We start from the raw sequence: 18,997 nt of genomic DNA, 5'->3' as shown, positions 1-18,997 counted from the left end.
TTGTTTTTTTTTTTTTTTTTTTTTTTTGACTTAAGTGTTTCTGAACATCAGAGTTCTCTACCAAGTAAAAGGAAGTTGGGAGGGGAAATGCCACCTCTGTAAAATATCACTCAAAGATAACTGAGTGACTCGCCAGTATTTTGGAGACAGCAAGAAAAGAACAGAAGTGGGGCCTCATCCTTCGATTTTCAACACAAGAGAAAAAGAGAAATTGTTCTTCAGCAAGTAAGTACATTTACTATTATCTTAATATGGGATAGCTTGGTAGACCTAGTGACCAACAACCTGACTGCTTTTTAAACAAACATACCATCACTCTTACCTCCAAGATGCATACTTTCTCCCCCCCCAAAGGGCCTTCAGGGGGTCTCTTATCCCAACATACTTGGAGAATCATCATCAGAGTTATGGCCCATTATTTTAAGTTTCCTAGGTGGTAGAAAATATTAATTTTGTAGGCTGAATTTGAGTTTTCCAAAACCGCAAAATTCTGATGAATAAGTGAATCCAAGCTAATCCTGACTAAAAATGGAGTATGGCTGATAAAACAATACAGTTTGGCTGAAAAACTGGCTCAAAGAGGGGTCCCAAACATTTCCCTGGTAGCACTAGACTGTCTCTGGTGGCAATCTGAGAGGATCACATAGGAGCACAGCTTTCATTTTTATTCCTAAAGTTTAATATATTTACTAAAAAAAAAAAAAAATCAGCTTCCTCACATTATAGTACACAATATAAATAAGTAATGTTTTCAGCATGTCTTTTCTCTTCCTTTTTTACTGACACTTTTCCGTTGATTGAGATCCTCTACCCCTTTAAGACATATTCTTTGTGTAGAAGTATTCGAAAATGGAAACACCTTTTTTTTCTATGTTAATATATTAAGAAAGAAGTAGGTTCGTGACTTAAGTACTGCCTTGGACAAAATATGCCCTTCCTGGTGCTCTGTGTTTTCGGTATGTTCTGAAGAGAGTCCAAGCTTTCATGGGTGGGCTTGCTGATATCCAGGGCCCTTATAGTTAGTTCTTTGTGTTTCTAACAGTCTTCATCAACCCTTCTGGCATTGGGAGAGCGGTGGTTGGTTCTTGGAACATGCATGCACAGGCAGGGTCACCTCCGCAGAGGTCCGCCAATTTTTGCTTTTCCCTAGAGATTGTGCCGTGACTTAGAGGTTGCTCAGATGACGATCCCTGACTCATTTCAGGCGGGCAACTAACAAGTTTTACAACCCATGGTGGGCCAGTCTTCCTTCCTGGGTGACTTTTATTTTTTCCTTTTCAGGTTGTGAAAATAAATCCATAATATTGTATATTTAGGAGTTTGGACACCCAGGTACAGCATCCAGCCTCTCCTCAGTGTGTTTTGCAAACACTGCGAGAGAACCCTCTGTGTGGGGCAACTGAATTGTCTTCTGCCTTGCCTGGTGTAAGCTGTGAGGTGCCTGAGTCTCATTTGGCTTGAAATTGTTTTCTTTTGTTTTCCATCCTCATCAGCAGAAGCCATGGATCACACACTGAAGTGGGGAATCCCACCCAAGCTCCCATACCTCAAGCTCTTTCAGCTCTTGGTGCTGGCTGGTCTGTTTTACTTCTGTTCAGGTAAGCAACCTCCAGGAACTTGACTGAGTCCACTGCTTCAGGGTTTAGAGAGAGGAAATGGTGTTCTCTGTGCTGCCTCCTTCTGTGAGACAGAAGGGACCTTCAGGGTATTTCAGTTCATTTTAGGGCTGAGAAAACAGGTCCAGAGATGTTAAAGGACCTGCCCTTGATCACACAGCAAGCCAGTGGCCAAGTTAGCTCAAGAACACAGACCTTAAAGGAAAGGCGGGGCGGTGTTATTTTAACAAAGCCAAAAGCTGATTCAGAAGGACAGCTTCGAGTTGTGATCTCTTCCACTAGGTGCTTGTTTACATTTTGTGAAACCACTAAGGCACTGGCCTTGGGCTCTGGTTCCCAAACTACATTTCTGAGACAACACAGCTAAAGTCTTCTGCTTCTAAAACTAAACAGTGATGATCTTCTTTCCAAGTTGAAGGGGGAAAAGAAAGTATTGATAGTTGTAACATACAATCTTCTTAATATTAAAAATTTCTCAATATTTATTTTTATGCTTTAGGTGCTGATGCCCTTTGTCAACACAGGCATCTGACATTAAGTAGTATCAGATTTAGCACAAATCATATTTTAGTTGTTTTTAACTTACTATATAAGTATTTCAGGTGTGTCCTACAGAGAATATTTTGACTTCTGGAGGCTTTTGTTCCATCTCAGGTGCTGGACTTGGGGGGCTGTTGGGAAGGGTGGTGCTGGTCCTGCTGACAGGGTGGCTCTGACTGTTTTTTTAAAAGTCAGAACAAATAAAAGATCTGCTTTGTGCTGAGCAGCTTACTACCTGGTTTCATCAAAACAAAGAGGAGCCTTTGCCTCCTGCAGCGTTTCCTAATCTGTAAAGAGCTGAATATCAAAGGGCCTTGTCTTAAGCGTTGGTTACTTAAAACTGCAGCCATCACCCAGAATGACTAAGGTGTGAGGGAGGGCACTGGAGGGAAGGGATTACTGTGACTCTGGTATTTGTACATTGTCTGTCCTGAGCTGTAAAACTTGCTATTTTACACTGCTGCTGAACCAAGAGAACCATGAGTCAAGTTTCACATCAGATTTTGTATATCTGATGGACAGTATTATTTCCAACAGTTACAATTTTCTTCTGTGTAGTCGGGGGCATCCCTCCCAATCTAGAGTCTTCTGGGGAATCTTAATGAGTTTTAAAAGATTTAGAAGGAAATTTACAGGCTTCCTAGAAATGTGGTATGTGTGCATGCATGCGTGCAAGCGTGTCTGTGTGTGTGTGTGTGTGTGTGTGTGAGAGAGAGAGAGAGACAGATGAAAGGGGGGTGAGGAGAGAGAAAGAAACAATAAAAAAGAGAGAAAGCATAAAAAGAAAATTAAAACCAAGGCTATAGCAATTATACCAGAAAAATTAGGGGCAAATGGAAGGAAATAAACTTTGAGCTAAAGAAAGATATTTAGGAAAGTACCTTGTTCTACAGCTAAATTCAGATTTTATTGTTGCTATACTGAGTCAACAAAGGAATCCATGAGTTTCTTTTGTCTGAACACCTACTGTGTATCAGGTGGGCCTTAAAAACTGAGCCTGGGATTCCTGCCCTCAAAGAGATGTGAGTATGTTGGAGAAGGCAAAACAAACCCACAAGCAAGTGAAGAGCAGTGAAGTGAATGGCCCCGACTGTAAGCGCCCCAGACCTGGGAAAGCTGGGACCAGGGTGGGCCGCGGCAGCGGCAGCGGGGCAGGCTTTACGGTGAAGGACGCCGAAGGTAAGGATGAGTCAGGGGTGAGTAAGGATGAGTCAGGTTTATTCTTTTGTTTACTCATTTATGAATTCAACAAACACCGAGCATCTCTTATGTATAAGGCACTTTCTTGGTCCTGGGGACAAGTTGTGAGCAAAATTGACTTGGCTTTTGCTTTCATGGAATTTACAGTCATTAGGAAGAAGATGAAGATTAATCAATCATTCAAATGAATGTATGACCGAGAAACTCTCTGTTTCTCTGCCAGAGGGGACAGTGGTGAGAGTGATCTGGGTGAAGGTGGAAGGAGCAGCATGTGAGGGACACGCAGGAGCAAGGAAGTGACGGTGGGCAGTGTTGGGGCAGCAGGGAGACAGGGACCAGTCTCCATAGGGCTTGAAGGCCAGGGATCTGAATGTTATTTGGAGGCACTGGGAAGCCATAGAAGGATTTGAAGCAGGGGAGTGACACGGTCTATATCAGTGCTGCTGACACTTTAATTATACATGCCAGTCACCTGGGGGTCTTGTTAAAAAGCAGTTTCTAGCACAGGGGATTTTTTTTTTTATATATTGGAGTTTCGTTGCTTAACAACGTTGTGTTAGTTTCAGATGTACATCAAAGTGATTCAGTTATACATATCCACTCTTTTTCAAGTTCTTTTCCCATTTAGGTTATTATAGAATGTTGAGCAGAGTTCCATGTAGCACAGGGGATTTTTAGAGCAGCGAAAATACTCAGTATGATATTGTAATGGCAGATACATGTCGTTACACATTTGTCAAAACCCATAAGATGTACAGCGCCAAGAGTGACCTCTGGTGTAAACTGGACTTTGGGTGACAGTGATGTGTCAGTGTAGCTTCATCGACTGTCACAAATGTACCACTCTGGCACGGGATATAGGTGGTGGGGAGGCTGTGCCCATGCAGGGGCGGCGGTATACGGGTACTCTCTGTACTTTACGTTTATTTTGCCGCGAACCTAAAACTGCTCTAAAAGGTAAAGTCTGTATATATTTTTTAAAATGTAGTTTCTGCTTAGGTGGGCCTGGGGACGGGCCTGCATTTCTGTATTTCTAACAAGCAGCCAGGTGATGCTGATACGCTGGTCCACAGACCTTTAGCTTTAGTAGTAAAGCTCTAAATGATATATTTTTTTAAAAAATGGTGTTGCTGAAGCATAAAGAATGGCTTGTAGGGCAGCCACAGTGACTGCCAAAACCATTTAGTAGCTTATAGTACTTGATGATAGCTTCGATGAAAAGAATGGGATTGGAGGGAGATGGAGGGATTGGAGAATGTGTATGATGTAGAACTGGTGAGGATTTGCCAGACTGAAGTGCAGGTGTGGATTGTGCATGGCCTGTGGGAGACAAGACTGGACAAAGAGAGTGGAGTACAATCACGGAGGACTTTGTTCAGGGTAGAGGATTTGCACACTACCCCCTCCTTTCCTCTCCTGTGTAGGAGAGCTGCACTTCCCCCTGACACCCCATCCACTGCTGCCCGGGACAGGGGACTTCTGTTTCCTGCACAGGGTGGGACCAGCAGGGCTCCTCTCCACTTCTAGTTTGGTTTGTGGAGGCAGAAACACCGGACTCCTGTGCTCCAGAGACTGGTGGTTGTCTAACATGGGCAGCTTTTCCTCAGAGCTGGGGTCCTCTCAGGGAGACACAGCTCTCAGGGGAGGTGAGAGGCCTTGGGTAGGAGTAGGCCAGGGATGCAGGATAGGTGTTGGCCTGGAATTCTGTGGCATGAGAAACACTGAGCTAGAGGAAAGGAGTGCCTTCAGAGTGCCACTGTAAACAAAGCCTCTTCCCTCCCACCATGTTCTGTCTGCATGCTGCTGGCCAAGGCATCCTGAAAGCCACGCTTCTTGCTGTGACTACTGTGATATCAGCTGTTGAAGTCCCCGAGCATTTTAGACATATACTGTTTAGGGAGACACACAAAAGTAAGGATCAGATTTATAACGAGTATATAGGCTGGGCCTATAGAGGAGAGAAAGTTGGCAGCAATGTAAAAATCAGGTGACAAGTCTAAATCTGTCAGCTGCTGGAGAGCAGATACCTCTTAGCCTCCTTGTGTGCCCAGCACCCAGCCCGGGGCCCACACAAGCCCCGTGGATGCTGGTTCACTTAATCAAAAGCACTTAGAAGGGCCCAAAAAGGTCACTTCCTTTGTGTTAAAGGTCACACAGACCATTAACAGTAAATCTCCAGGTGGTGGGATTACAGGTGACTTTTATGCGTTTCTGTATTTTTCATTCTTTGCAAATTTAATGTGTGTTTCTTCTAGAGTCAGGGAAAACCTTTATTTAAAAAGCACACCAAGGTCTTCAGTGAGATACATTACGGTACACGGTGATATAAGCTGCTGTGCGCACCTGATTCTTTCTCCTTTAGGAGAAGTGGTGGTGCAGCCCTGCTGACCATTGCTGGGGTTCACCTCCGAGGAAGGGGCATTGTAGCCAGCCCAGTGTCCACACTGCCTTGCTCTAGTTTGGAGTGACTAGGGGATACTCATGGCTTCCTAGATTGGGTTCTTATTCTTTTAAAGCTATACATTAAATTTTATTATTGTTCTCCCAATTGTCCTGTATGGTTTTTTTCCCCCTGCAGTGACATAAAATTCACTGTTTTAAAGTGTACGATTCAGTGCTTTTTAGTATAATCACAATGTTGTGAAATCATCACCACTAATTTCAGAACATTTCTATCACTCTAAAAAGAAACTCCATACCCATTAGCTGTCCCTGTCCATTCCCTCTGCCCTGTCTCCTGGTAGCCACTAATCTAATTTCTGTCTCCATGAATTTGCCTATTCTGGACATTTCTTCTAAATGGAGTTATATTATATGTGGCCTTTGTGTATGGTTTCTTTCACTGAGCATAATGTTTTCAAGGTTCATCTATGTTGTAGTAAGTATCAGTACTTCATGCCTTTTTTGGTTGAATAATATTCCATTGTAGATTGAGTTTTGAGAGGCACATTATTTGTCTAAAACTAGTGACCTCTACGCTTGTTGGCAAAAAGTTCCCTCTCTTGGGGGTTTATCGGTGGAGAGTTGAAGTGGTCAGGAAGGGCAGGAGTTGGGGACTTGACTCAGTGCAAGTGTCAGCCGGTTACCACAGTGATTCTGGCCACATCCTGGGTGTGATTCAACAGTGAGGTGCTGTGTCTCAGAGAAATAGCCCTATGAAAAAAATCTGTATAGCTTTTACAGTTAATAAAACACTTTACCTCTGGGTGTCATATGACCCCCATGGTAATTATGTGAAGTAAGTCAGGGAGATAGTATTATGCCCATTTTGCAGAAATTATACCTTGGCCCAAGGAGTTTAATCAACTTGTTAAAGGTTATGATTCTAATGCACAGCGGTGGAACCAGATTTCATCTCCTAATGCTTAGCCAGGCATTCAGCAAATATTTATGGAGCACCTACTATGGGCCAGGCCCCATTCTAGGTTCTGCAGATATGGCAACAAGCAAAACAGATAAAGCCCCTGCTCTCATGGCCCCCAAAGTAACTCCAGCTGATATATAGCAGCTGGAGACAAGCTCGAAGAGAAATAAATCAGGGCAAGGGGCTAACAAGTGGCAGGATGGGTGGGGTCAGGGGTCAGGTGAGGGTCCCCCTCACCACAAGGGGACACCTTCCCTGAAGGAAGCAAGGGACGGGGCTGTGTGGATGTCTGCAGAAGACAATGGTCCGGGTCGTGTGCCTGGCACCATGTAAGGTTTTACTTGCATTCCCTCACAGAAACCTCAACCCATGTTGTTAGGTAGGTGTTGCTAGGCCAGTTTGTAAAATGGCAAAGCAAGCTCAAAATCCAACTATTTAGGCAGTAATGCTGAGACCTGACTTGCCCCTCTAGAACCACTGAAGCGGACAAAATCCTTCAGAAATCTTTCAACTGTCTTCTTGTAAACGCGTGTAGCAGTCCCGGAGTATGAAAGTGAGGTCCTGGTGGGAATTGCCCAGAAGATTTTTGGTTCCTCTTTTCAGTCTGGTTCTTCCTCAGCATCAGCGTCTGGTGAGGGGATCTCACATAGGAACATCGAAGAGCCCATTGATGGTTTGCTGTTGACCTTTAGACAAACACCCACACTTCTCCTCAGATGGCTGGACAAAAACTCCTTAAGAACTATGATTGAAGTTAGCTCACTTTCAGTTAAGATTTATTTTTGCTAATTTCACCACATGTCAAAATGAGTTAGAAATCCTGGATTCTTTTTGGGTGGGAATAAACAGGGCACAGGAAAGACACAGTTATTTAGGACCCCGGAGGAGTGAGCTGCTTTCTATCATGGGGTCTGTCTGGCCCATAGCAAGACCAGGGTTCCATGTGTCTGACATAACCCCTGAGTGAGATGAAAGAGACCAAAAGGTACAAGTTGGGGGTGAGAGGAGGGAGAGAGAGGAAAGGAAACTCTTACGGAAGACCTGCTATGTACTAGGGACTTTTCCATTTATATCATTTTATTTGAATTTAAGTTTACAATGATCCTGAGAGGTAGGCATCATAACATTTTTACAGATGAGGAAACAGGTTAATCAGAAAATGGCTGATCTGGGACTAGACCCCAAATCAACAGGAATCCATAGTCCATGCACCTTCTACATATCAGTTTGCTTTTGTTGTATCTCTTTTAAAGGAGAGTTTGAGTTATTTAGCTATTCTTTGCTCCCCTCAAGTATACCTTTTCATTTATTTCCCCCTTTTCAGTTATATTCCCTAAATCTAGGGCTGGCAATGTTTAGCACGATTGTCGGAAGAAGTGCCTTCGATCATTCTGAGGTACTTCACACTGCTGTGAAAATACCTACCATCACAATACTCTCTTCCTAAATGCTGCAGTAGGGCCACATCCAGTCTGATGGAGGCAGGTAGAATAGCTGGTGAGATGGAGAGGTGCTAGTGTCCCATGATCCTACTGCCCAAGGAGAGTGGGCCTGGAAATGAGATCCCTATCCTAGTGAGACATGGGCCCGCCCAGGGGTTCTGTGTGGCTCTGGAGGATACCGAAGGGAAGATGCAACATGGTAGCACTGCGGGGTTTGGGGGGGTGGTCAGTTGTGAAAGCACCAGGGCTTTAGAGGAACTCTGCTTTTAGGTCAAGCACAGCATAGGAAAAGTTAGTATGCCTTCTAAACCAAAAAAACAGAAAATATAGTCTGACAGGGATTTTGGTGCTACTGATGCTCAGGAAATAACAAAAAGATGGAGTTTAGATGCTGAAATATTGATATTTCTGTGATATGCTGATGGGAAATGGGCAAATGTTTTAAATGGGGACCCTCTAGCAAAACTAGGTTGTAGGGCACCTGTTGTATGGATTGCAGATAGCCAAGGGAGATAAAGACAAGATATCCATCTGTTTAGGGTAGCTAGAGAGGGCAGAAATTGTCCAGAGGAGCCACGGAGGCCTTGTCAGGTGGAGAAGAGGAGAGTCATTTCAGAATGACGTCATGGGGTCAAGCCGGGCCTGGGAGGAAAAGGACTGTTTCTCAAAGCAAAAGAGCCCAGTGATGGAGCCCAGCTGGGAGTGGGCAGTGCTGGCTTACTTATCCTGGAACTGAGCCTCAAACTGGGGAAACCAGTAAACAAGGAGAGTGGCCCAAAAAGTTCTCTGCAAAACTGGGGCAGTTTCCTTTCCTGGGCTTAGTTCCCTCATCTCTAAAATAAGACCACCAAAATGATCAGGGAAATTCCTTCAAAATCTCACATTCCTTAACTATGACTTCCCTATCCCTGTGGGAATGATAACATTGTCTAACTGTAGTTGGCACTCACATGCTAGGTTTCCTCAAGTCCTTCTTCTTTTGGGACTAGTGTGCCTTCTCTCTCATTTGTCCCTGGACAGACAAATGGATAAAGAAAATGTAGTATATACATACAATGGAATATTAGTCATTATCATCATACCCTTAAAAAGGAAGGGAATTCTGACACATGTAAAACATGGAGGAACCTTGAGGGCATTATGCTGAGTGGAATAAACCTGTCACAAAAAGACAAATACTGTACGATTCCACTTATATTAGGTATAAAGTTGAGTGGTGGCTACCAGGGGCTGGCGGGAGGGAGAAAGCGGAGTGGTTTAACGCATACAGAGTTCCAGATTTGCAAGATGGAAAAGTTCTGTTTCACAACAATGTGAATACACTTGATGCTACTGAGCTGTACATTTAAAAATGGTTAAGATGGTAAAATTTATGTTATTTTATTTATTTATTTATTTTTGTGGTACGCGGGCCTCTCACTGTTGTGGCCTCTCTTGCGGAGCACAGGCTCCGGACGCGCAGGCTCAGCGGCCATGTCTCACCGGCCCAGCCGCTCTGCGGCACTTGGGATCTTCCCGGACCAGGGCACGAACCCGCGTCCCCTGCATCGGCAGGCAGACTCTCAACCACTGCACCACCAGGGAAGCCCTATGTTATTTTTTAATCACAATTTTTTAAATGGAGAAAAAAACCACTGGGGACCAAAGAAACCAAAATCAAACTGAACACTCCAATCCTGCTTGGTACTGGATACAACACTCAATTCTGTTACTGCCAACTCCAAATTCTTGCTTGTGCAGGCATCTATATTTAATAGGTATAAGATCTTGTTCTGTTTATCTCTCCATAGGCGTTATCCAGGTGACCAAAACAGTGAAAGAAGCAGCAATGCTATCCTGTGATTACAACATATCCACTGAAGAACTGAAGAGAGTTCGCATCTACTGGCAAAAGGATAATGAAATGGTGCTGGCTGTCATGTCTGGAAAAGTGACGGTGTGGCCCAGGTACGAGAACCGCACCATCACTGACGTCACCAGTAACCTCTGCATTGTGATCCTGGCTCTGCGCCTGTCGGACAATGGCACCTACACCTGTGTTATTCAGAAGCCTGAGAAAGGGTCTTACAAACTGGAGCACCGGACTTCGGTGAAGTTAATGGTCAGAGGTCAGTGGAACTTTCCGATTTTCAATAAGCTGGCAGACTCTTGATGCCCTTAAAGACATACTCCTATTGATTTAAGTGGAAATTTTACCAAAGAGGGGTGTATCTCACTTCATTTCTTAGGGTTGAGTCTCTAGTTTTACAGTGAACCCTAACTGTTTTCTCAGGATATCCTGGAAATATCTATTAGTTGCATTTCTTGCACTTTGACAATCTAAGTTCATGACAATCACCCTGGAGCACTATAATGACCTGAAGTATCTTCTGAATCATAAAGGGACACATTTGGGCTTCCCTGGTGGCGCAGTGCTTGAGAGTCCGCCTGCCGTTGCAGGAGACGCGGGTTCGTGCCCCGTTTCGGGAGGATCCCACATGCCGCGGAGCGGCTGGGCCCGTGAGCCGTGGCCGCTGGGCCTGCGCGTCCGGAGCCTGTGCTCCGCAAATGGGAGAGGCCACAACAGTGAGAGGCCCGCATAACGCAAGAAAAAAAAAAAAATAAAAAAAAAATAAAGGGACACATTTGATTTGATGTAGCTATACTATTAACTGATTTGATCCAGTAATATATTCTTGTAAAGTATGTTGAAAGGTATAAGAGCAATGCAGGCATAAATACTATGGCTATTGTTCTATTATATTTATTGTATATTTGAAGCTCTCCTCTAACGGTCATTCCTACAAAATTAGATGTTAGAGAACTGTGAAGGGCAGGGTAGGAAGAAGCCGTGACTTAACCACAGGTGATACTGCTAGAGGATACTAATATATTCTGAGCCCTCATTGAGAAATGGCAGCCCTGGGCCATTCCCTCATACTTGAAATTCAAACACATTTCTTTTTCTTCCTGGGCACTTGAGGCTTTAGTGGAAAGGCTCAAACCTTTTAATAAAAGATAATAATTAACCTTGATATCAGTTAACTTAAGTGGATCCTTAGTGAAGTCTTCACTGTTCTTCCCTGCTTTTGGTCTTCAGTTATGTTGAATCTTTAGCTGTAACATCCAGATCATACCTAAAGCTTAGGAGGTAAGCCAAATTCACATGGAATTATCTTGAACTTCACTCTGTGTATTCCCTAACCATGGAGAGAGCGAATGATCATATGGTGGTGAGATATGAGGGGTTCTGAGAAGCCCACCTCCTCCAAAATTCAGACCTGCGTTGATTCCTGGAATTCCCACTATTATAGCCTCTCCTGCTAATTTCAGCATTTTTTCCCCACAAGATCCCTGTTAAAGATAAAAATGTGTTCCCTGGGGGAGATGGCACCACAGACATATTAGCCTGTATTAGTTAATTACATTAGATACATAGTTAGTTCTCTAACAGAATATCCAGGCAGAAGTAGACTTAGAACATGTACATTTTTTTTTTTTTTTTGTAGTACGTGGGCCTCTCACTGTTGTGGCCTCTCCCGTTGCGGACGCGCAGGCTCAGCCGCCATGGCTCACGCGCCCAGCTGCTCCGCAGCATGTGGGATCTTCCCGGACCAGGGCATGAACCCGTGTCCCCTGAATCGGCAGGCGGACTCTCAACCACTGCGCCACTGCGCCACCAGGGAAGCCCCTAGAACATGTACATTTTGATAGAAAGATAAAGAAGAAAATCCAAGGAGAAGAGGCAGAGTTTCAGGGAGGGCAGGCCCTAGCAGCAGGTTATCATAGGAGACCAAGGACAGCTAAAGCGGTAGCATGGGAGTGCTGAGGGCCTCAAAAAGGAGAGTGGGGCACCAAAATCAGGTAAGGGAAGACGAAAATGGAAAGTCTACTTGCTTAATTAGACACAGAACCAATTCTGGTATTTCCAATTGAGTCAGTTAGAACAGTGCTTCCCAAATGATAAGGTGCCCATGACCTGGGGATGTTGTTAAAATGCAGATTCAAATGCAGCAGGTCTGGCACTTCTAACAAGCTCCTTGGTGAGGCCTGTGCTGCTGCTGAGGATTGCAGTTTGAGGAGCAAGGCCAAGGTGACCAACTGTCCCATTCTGCCCAGGACTGAGGGGTTTCCTTGGACACGAGATTTTCAGTGCTAATACTGAGAAAGTCTCAGGCTAACTGGGACAAGTTGCTTTCTCTATATTTGCTAAATGATATAATAGCAGCATAGTATCAATGGATGAAAGCCTTCATTAAACAGCACATTTGAGGAGCTAGCTATACTAGTTAACATATTTACTAGGTTGATGGATTTTTACCTTTCTAAAGCATATGCACCTTTTCCTTTCCTAATAAGATATTCTTACCCTACCTATTAAGAGTGGTGAAAATTTGGGTTAATTGATTAAAATGAGAGACAAAAGAATAATTCTTTGATGGTTCACAGTCTTGCAAAGCCTTAGGAGCTGTTACTCTAAACAGATCACCTTATAGAAGGGATAGGAGACAGAGCTTAGGCTGTTCTAAGCCCAGCCAGACCTTGTAAAGATGGTTTTTAATATGATCCTTGGTATTAGTGGCATTCTTGTGGCTAAATGTTTCTTAGAAAAGCAAAGTGCAGAAATGAACATGAATCATAATTAGGATATGAGTTACTTGGATTTGTTATTCCAAGTTATAACACGACATACTGATGTTATGAGAAAGAAACAGAATATTCTTGTTGTTAGCTACCAGTGTAATTATTTGATCTTATAGGAAAAATTAAAGGAGTAAAAAATAATAATGTCAACTAAAAATGGCTCGAGAAAATGTCAAACTTAATTTAGGAACAGGATTAATTCAAAAAATAAAGGTGACTCTATCCCTAACCAAATCCAAGTTTTTCTTTTTCTTGGCATTTATAGTCACTTGTCATAACTTTGTGCCACCAGGCAGTCCTGGAAGCTTTCACCTGGCAACTTGATTTAAATGAGGGAACTCATTTAAAAGAGGACAAATTTAAGGGCTTCCCTGGTGGCGCAGTGGTTGAGAGTCCGCCTGCCGATGCAGGGCACGCGGGTTCGTGCCCCGGTCCAGGAAGATCCACATGCCGTGGAGCAGCTGGGCCCGTGAGCCATGGCTGCTGAGCCTGCGCATCCGGAGCCTGTGCTCCACAATGGGAGAGGCCACAACAGTGAGAGGCCCGCGGACCGCCCAAAAAAAAAAAAAAAAAAAAAAAAAAAAAAAAAAAGAGGACAAATTTAAGACTCACATTAGTCTATTAACTAACTTCCTGTGTGTCAGGCTCTGTTCTATGTGATTTATATTAACGATGTCATTTAATTCTTACAACGCTGGGAGGCAGGTATTATTATCCCCATATTACAGATGAGCAAACTAAGACTAAAATGGTTAAGTAATTGGCCCAGTGTTAAAAGGCAAAACTGGTTATAAAAACTGGTCTTGGGACTTCCCTGGTGGTGCAGTGGTTAAGAATCTGCCTGCCAGTGTAAGGGACACGGGTTCAAGACCTGGTCCGGGAAGATCCCACATGCTGTGGAGCAACTAAGCCCGTGCGCCACAACTACTGAGCCTGCGTTCTGGAGCCCGCATGCCACAGCTACTGAAGCCTGTGTGCCTAGAGCCCGCGCTCCGCAACAAGAGAAACCACCACAATGAGAAGCCTGTGCCCGGCAACGAAGAGTAGCCCCTGCTTACCGCAACTAGAGGAAGCCCACGTGCAGCAACGAAGACCCAACGCAGCCAAAGATAAACAAATAAAAACAAAACAAAACAAAAAACCTGGTCTTGATGACCACTGTGCTATACGACATCTCTCTGTGAGACTCTGAATTCTGAAAAAAAAACATATATAAGATGAAGTATGGGGGTTCTCCACATTATGCCAGGAAGTATAAATTCTTTAAGCTTAACAATAAGTGAGGAAGAGGTGAGGGGAGTTTTTTCCTGTGTTCTCTGCAGTCATTTCACTATGCTTTGCTTTATTTTAGTATCTTATTAAGGGGCAAATACACAAATGAAAGAGTGCCTCAAGTATCTTGGAGGAATATTAGGAAGGTCTCTCTGTCCTCATAAGGCATATCAGAACAGCAAGGGAATCAGTAAAGCACAGTGGTTGAGATTACAGGCTCAATAGTGTAAAATTTGGACAGAGGTTTATCTGATTAAAGACTACTTTTGAAAAAGTAAGGTAATGCTAAACAAACTTTAGAGTAGTGTTACCTACTTCCCACCTCAGTAGTGTGGGAAGTAGGGAGATAGCAAAGTTAAGACCATACAAGTAGATTTACACAAGTTACTGTCAATATTCTGGTTCTCAGTTTGGACGGTGGGTTCTCAGGTGTTTAGTATAGTATGAATTAATAAATAGATACATAAAAGAGCTACTTTGCATACCTCAAAAATTAGGAAGAAAGAGGAGAAAAAGAAGTAAAAGAAAGGAAGGAAAGGAAAGGAAAAGAAAAGAAGGCAGACATATTTTAATCTGCTTGCTTATATCTCTAATACCATGGCATTAGTATTTTTCTGAGAATATGTTTTTCAATATAATCTCATTTTTAATGTTTTAATAAAACAGCAATGTTTGAAGCTCTAAAAAAAAAAAGAAAGAAAAGAAAAGAAGTCAGGGGAAGGGAAAGTTCTGGTATCAGAAAAACTTGAATTCAAATCCCAGTTCTGCCACTTATTGGTTGTGATTTCTCTAGACCTCAATTTGATTATTTATAAAGTGAAACATTGTATTAGGTTAAATCATATGAAATTACTGATGTTTGACCTTTTTTGATCTACAACCTACCTCCTAGGGTTGTTGTAAAGATGAAATGAGATAATGTCCAGACCTAAGAAACATTAACATGTTGTCTATTATTTTTTTCTTCACCTCTTGCAAATGCAAGTATTGATACTATGTCAATATTTATTCACATGAATCTACCTCTTTCTTTAATAAGTGCCCTCCTACCTCCTTATGAAGAATTGATATAACCAATTCAAACCAAAATTAGTCTTTGGATTATACATAAATATTAATGACTTATGGGAAGTTACAAATTATATTTTATTATTCTTATTAAAGAAATATGTAATGATATGTACTTACAGCCTTGTTCTTTCTTCAGCTGACTTCCCTGTCCCTAGTATAACTGATCTTGGAAATCCATCTCCTAACATCAGAAGGATAATTTGCTCAACCTCTGGAGGTTTTCCAAAGCCTCACCTTTCCTGGTTGGAAAATGGAGAAGAATTAAATTCTACCAATACAACACTTTCCCAGGATCCTGAAACTGAGCTCTACACGATTAGCAGCAAACTGGATTTCAATATGACAAGCAACCACAGCTTCGTGTGTCTTGTCAAGTATGGAGCCTTAACAGTGTCACAGATCTTCAACTGGCAAAAATGTAAGTGATATTGTTCTGGGAAGTTTCTGCTGTGTAGAGTCTAAAAAGAAAATAACTCAGCCAGAGGCATCACAGAATTATGTATATCGACTCTGATAGTATTTTTTTGCAGTATTTTTAGACATGCAAATAAAATGATAATGAAAGTATTACTATGACTTATTAAGGTCACTGTACAAGGTTTGACTATAATGTTACTAGACTAATTTTATTTTCTTTAATAAACATTCTAAAATTTAGACATCCAAGTAAGTTCTATCCATCAAGTCAACATCTTAGGAAGTTATTATAACAATATTGTTGTGATTGAAAGCACTAAGAATTGTCCTTCTTTGGATTTGCTCTCTGGGCTTTGGCACTTTCATTTTGGGGGCCCCCTCCCCATGGTCCCATAATGTCAAATCATTGTCTTTTGAGGGTGAATGCACCTTTTAAGAACTACTGGTTCATTTAGAACCAAGTCGATCATTTTTAACCAAGACCATGACCAAATAGTTTACCCTACATATAGTAAACTTACAGAATTTTCTTTCCCCAAGAGGTGAAATCATCTGAAAATATAAAATGGAAAAAGTTGGGCTTTTATAAATTTATGCATATTAAACCCATAATGGACTATTACAGAAGAACTCAGATACTTGAAATACATTTCTAACTTGTTTGGCTGATTAAATGGAGCACCACCAGGCCTCTCCCACCCCTAGCCCCACTTATAACAATATGTTTTGTGGCTGCATAGTAAAAAATTATACATCGAGTATGTGTAGTATGTCTTACATCTTCCTCTTATTTTTGCTTGTAGTAGAGGAGATATTTTAGATGGTCTAGTAGTTCATCTTAGTGAATGATTTACTCTAGATCTTTCTATCTTGAGTGGATTCTTTATTTTCATCAATAGGTAATGAGATAAAATTTTGGCATGATTTTATTAATAGTCCAAACTCATCTCTATCATCTTTTATGTATTCTAAAGAATTTATAAAAATGAATTTTGAATCCTATAGTAAAAAGTTTATTAATTCAGCATTCTTGTCACTTTACTGATATATAATTATTTAACCACTTTTAGATTATCATGACTAAGGTAGACAGTATTACACAAATTAGTAACAGCAGCTTCAATTATATTTTATTTTGGACATCATTTATATTTGGAATATGAGTACATATGATATTCTAGGGCAAGGGTTGACAAAAATTTTCAGAAAAGGGCCAGATAGTAAATATTTATTCTTTACAGGTCATATGGTCTCTGGCAACAACTCAGTTCTTCTGTTATAGCATGAAAGCAGCCATAGAAAAGACAAATGAATGACATAGCTGTGTTTTAACAAAATTTTATTTAAAAAAATAGGTGGGGGGCTTCCCTGGTGGCGCAGTGGTTGAGAGTCCGCCTGCCGATGCAGGGGACACGGGTTCGTGCCCCGGTGCAGGAGGATCCCATATGCCGCGGAGCGGCTAGGCCCGTGAGCCATGGCTGCTGAGCCTGCGTGTCCGGAGCCTGTGCTCCGCAACGGGAGAGGCCATAACAGTGAGAGGCCTGCGTACCGCAAAGAAAATAAATAAATTAATTAATTAATAGGTGGTAAGCCAGGTTTGGCCTGTGCATGGTAGTTTGTTAACTTACAGGAAATAGAATGTAGTCCTTTATATAAAAGGATGGAGCTATTATTTAAAGATGATTTAGACTGCCCAGCTTTATCATCATTTCCCTAGTTTGCCTTCTCTCAATTTTTCCTTCATGCTAAGGATGAGCAGTATCCCTTTTCACGATAATTCAAAATACTAGTTCTTTGTCCTATTTGGTCCACATTCACAATGACTAATGGAGAGATGATTAACAGTATGTGTTTAATCATTCTTTCATTCAATTTTTATTAAGTAGTTATCACATACCAAGCATCTTGCTAGGCACCAGTGTTGTCTTTGTGGTCAGAGAGCTTTAAATACTTCAGATCTCATGAACTGGATGGCAAGCATCATTTAGAGTCAAAAGCAAATAATGCATTTGTGGGGGAGGTCAAGGGGTGACTGCATAAACAAACGTAAATTAGGTGTATAGTTGATAGGAATAGTTATGTCAATGTGAATAAAGCTTTACTATTTAAATACCCACTCTTTACCCCCAATTTATTAATTAAACAGATTGGGTCTATGGCTCTTTTAGCCTGGGCCTGCCCAATTTGTTAACCTTGATGTACTGGAAGATATATGTGTGTGTGTGGAAGGGGTGAATCAGGGAGTCCCACTCAGGCTGTCTAATGAGCCATATGTGCAGATGTCGTCACACAACTATGCACTTGGGATTTTGGGTCTGCCCTGTGGTGCCTTACCAGGTTCCTAATAGGCATCACGACAGAGTAGGTTTGCTGCTACTGGTTCCCCCTTCTTTCTCTTAAACACATACCTTCTTTCCAGGCTGAGTGAGGCTTGAGGATGGATGAGGAGTGACCTCTGAGAGGAAGCCAGGAGTGAGTTGGAACTTGTGAAACATCTAGACTCCCAGGATAACAGCAAGAGCTTCTTTGTTATTTGGGGTGTCATTCTGGTCTGCAGAGGCCAACCCTGCTAATCACTCGATGTCTCCACCCAATCTGGTGTTTTAGAGAAAAATAAAAAAACGACTTTCCCTAGTCTCTAAGTAGTAGGTGCTCTATGGTCAAATGTGCATTTTATAATGATCACTGTGGCAGAATGTGTAGGAATTATTAAAGCCTAGAAAACCAGAGGCAAAGAGACTGATATAAAGGCGACTAAGTTGGAGATCAGAAAAACCTGAACGAAGGCAGCTGCTGCAGGAGATTTGGAGAAAAGGAATCAGTTGCAGGGATTTTCTCAATACAGCATAGAAAGTCAGTGGGAGCTACTGGGCAGTGAGCACAAAGGCAAGCCTCCCCTTTTATTTGGGTCACTGATGGTGTTGCCATTCATTGAAATGGGAGAATGTGGGTGGTAGATATGCTTTGGAAAGAATACATGGATACTGAATTCAATTTTAGTCAGGTGGAGATGCTGGCATCCAACCATATAGTCAACGGCTGGAAATACAAATTTGGGGCTCAGAAATGAGATCAGAAATATGGTATACAGATTTAGAAATCAGCTGGTGTTTCCAAACTTGGGTGTGGATGAGATCACCCCATGATTACTGGGGCCAGTGAGAGGAGAATGGGACCACAGATGGAGCCATGGGGAACAACAGTAGTTAAAGGACAAGAAGAGGAAGAGGAGCCTACAAAGAAAACTGAGTCACAACAAACAGAAACTGAAGAATGTGGTGTCACAGACATCGCAGGAGGAAAAGTGTCAACTGGGCCGAATGCTGATGAGAAGTCCTATAAGCTAAAGACCAAAATTTATCCCCAAGGCTTGTAATCAGAAAAATGGGAAATGGTACTTTAGTAAATGCTCAATATTTATTTGTAAGCCATTCCGGAGAGATCAGAAGAGG

At 42.2% G+C, this 18,997-nt stretch overlaps 1 protein-coding gene across 2 annotated transcripts; it reads left to right on the top strand.

Annotated features, from left to right (window-relative positions):
- Window positions 1–132: 132 nt before the first annotated feature.
- On the top strand, window positions 133–18,182 carry CD80 (CD80 molecule). Of its 2 annotated transcripts, XM_007449135.1 has the most exons (5): window positions 133–225; window positions 1,282–1,598; window positions 9,953–10,270; window positions 15,265–15,546; window positions 17,965–18,182. In XM_007449135.1, the coding sequence occupies exons 2-5, from the start codon at window positions 1,502–1,504 to the stop codon at window positions 17,967–17,969; spliced, it is 702 nt and encodes a 233-aa protein (XP_007449197.1). In that variant the 5' UTR covers window positions 133–225; window positions 1,282–1,501; the 3' UTR covers window positions 17,970–18,182. The 2 variants fall into 2 exon arrangements, with proteins under 2 accessions (XP_007449197.1, XP_007449196.1); XM_007449134.1 differs by lacking the exon at window positions 17,965–18,182 and having other exon boundaries at window positions 15,265–15,738.
- Window positions 18,183–18,997: the final 815 nt, after the last annotated feature.

Source organism: Lipotes vexillifer, unplaced genomic scaffold (genome assembly GCF_000442215.2).
Source record: "Lipotes vexillifer unplaced genomic scaffold, Lipotes_vexillifer_v1.1 scaffold999, whole genome shotgun sequence".
Classification (NCBI taxonomy): Eukaryota; Metazoa; Chordata; class Mammalia; order Artiodactyla; family Lipotidae; genus Lipotes; species Lipotes vexillifer.
Note: the sequence above shows the minus strand (reverse complement) of the source record. Positions and strands in the feature narration are given on the sequence as shown.

What these genes read in the sequence shown, in the direction of transcription:
- CD80 (XM_007449134.1), top strand. Translation starts at nt 1,502, where the DNA reads ATGGATCACACACTGAAGTGGGGAATCCCACCCAAGCTCCCATACCTC. An exon ending in TCTGTTTTACTTCTGTTCAG is followed by an intron (nt 1,599 to 9,952) that starts GTAAGCAACCTC and finishes ATCTCTCCATAG; the next exon opens with GCGTTATCCAGGTGACCAAA. An exon ending in GGTGAAGTTAATGGTCAGAG is followed by an intron (nt 10,271 to 15,264) that starts GTCAGTGGAACT and finishes TTCTTTCTTCAG; the next exon opens with CTGACTTCCCTGTCCCTAGT.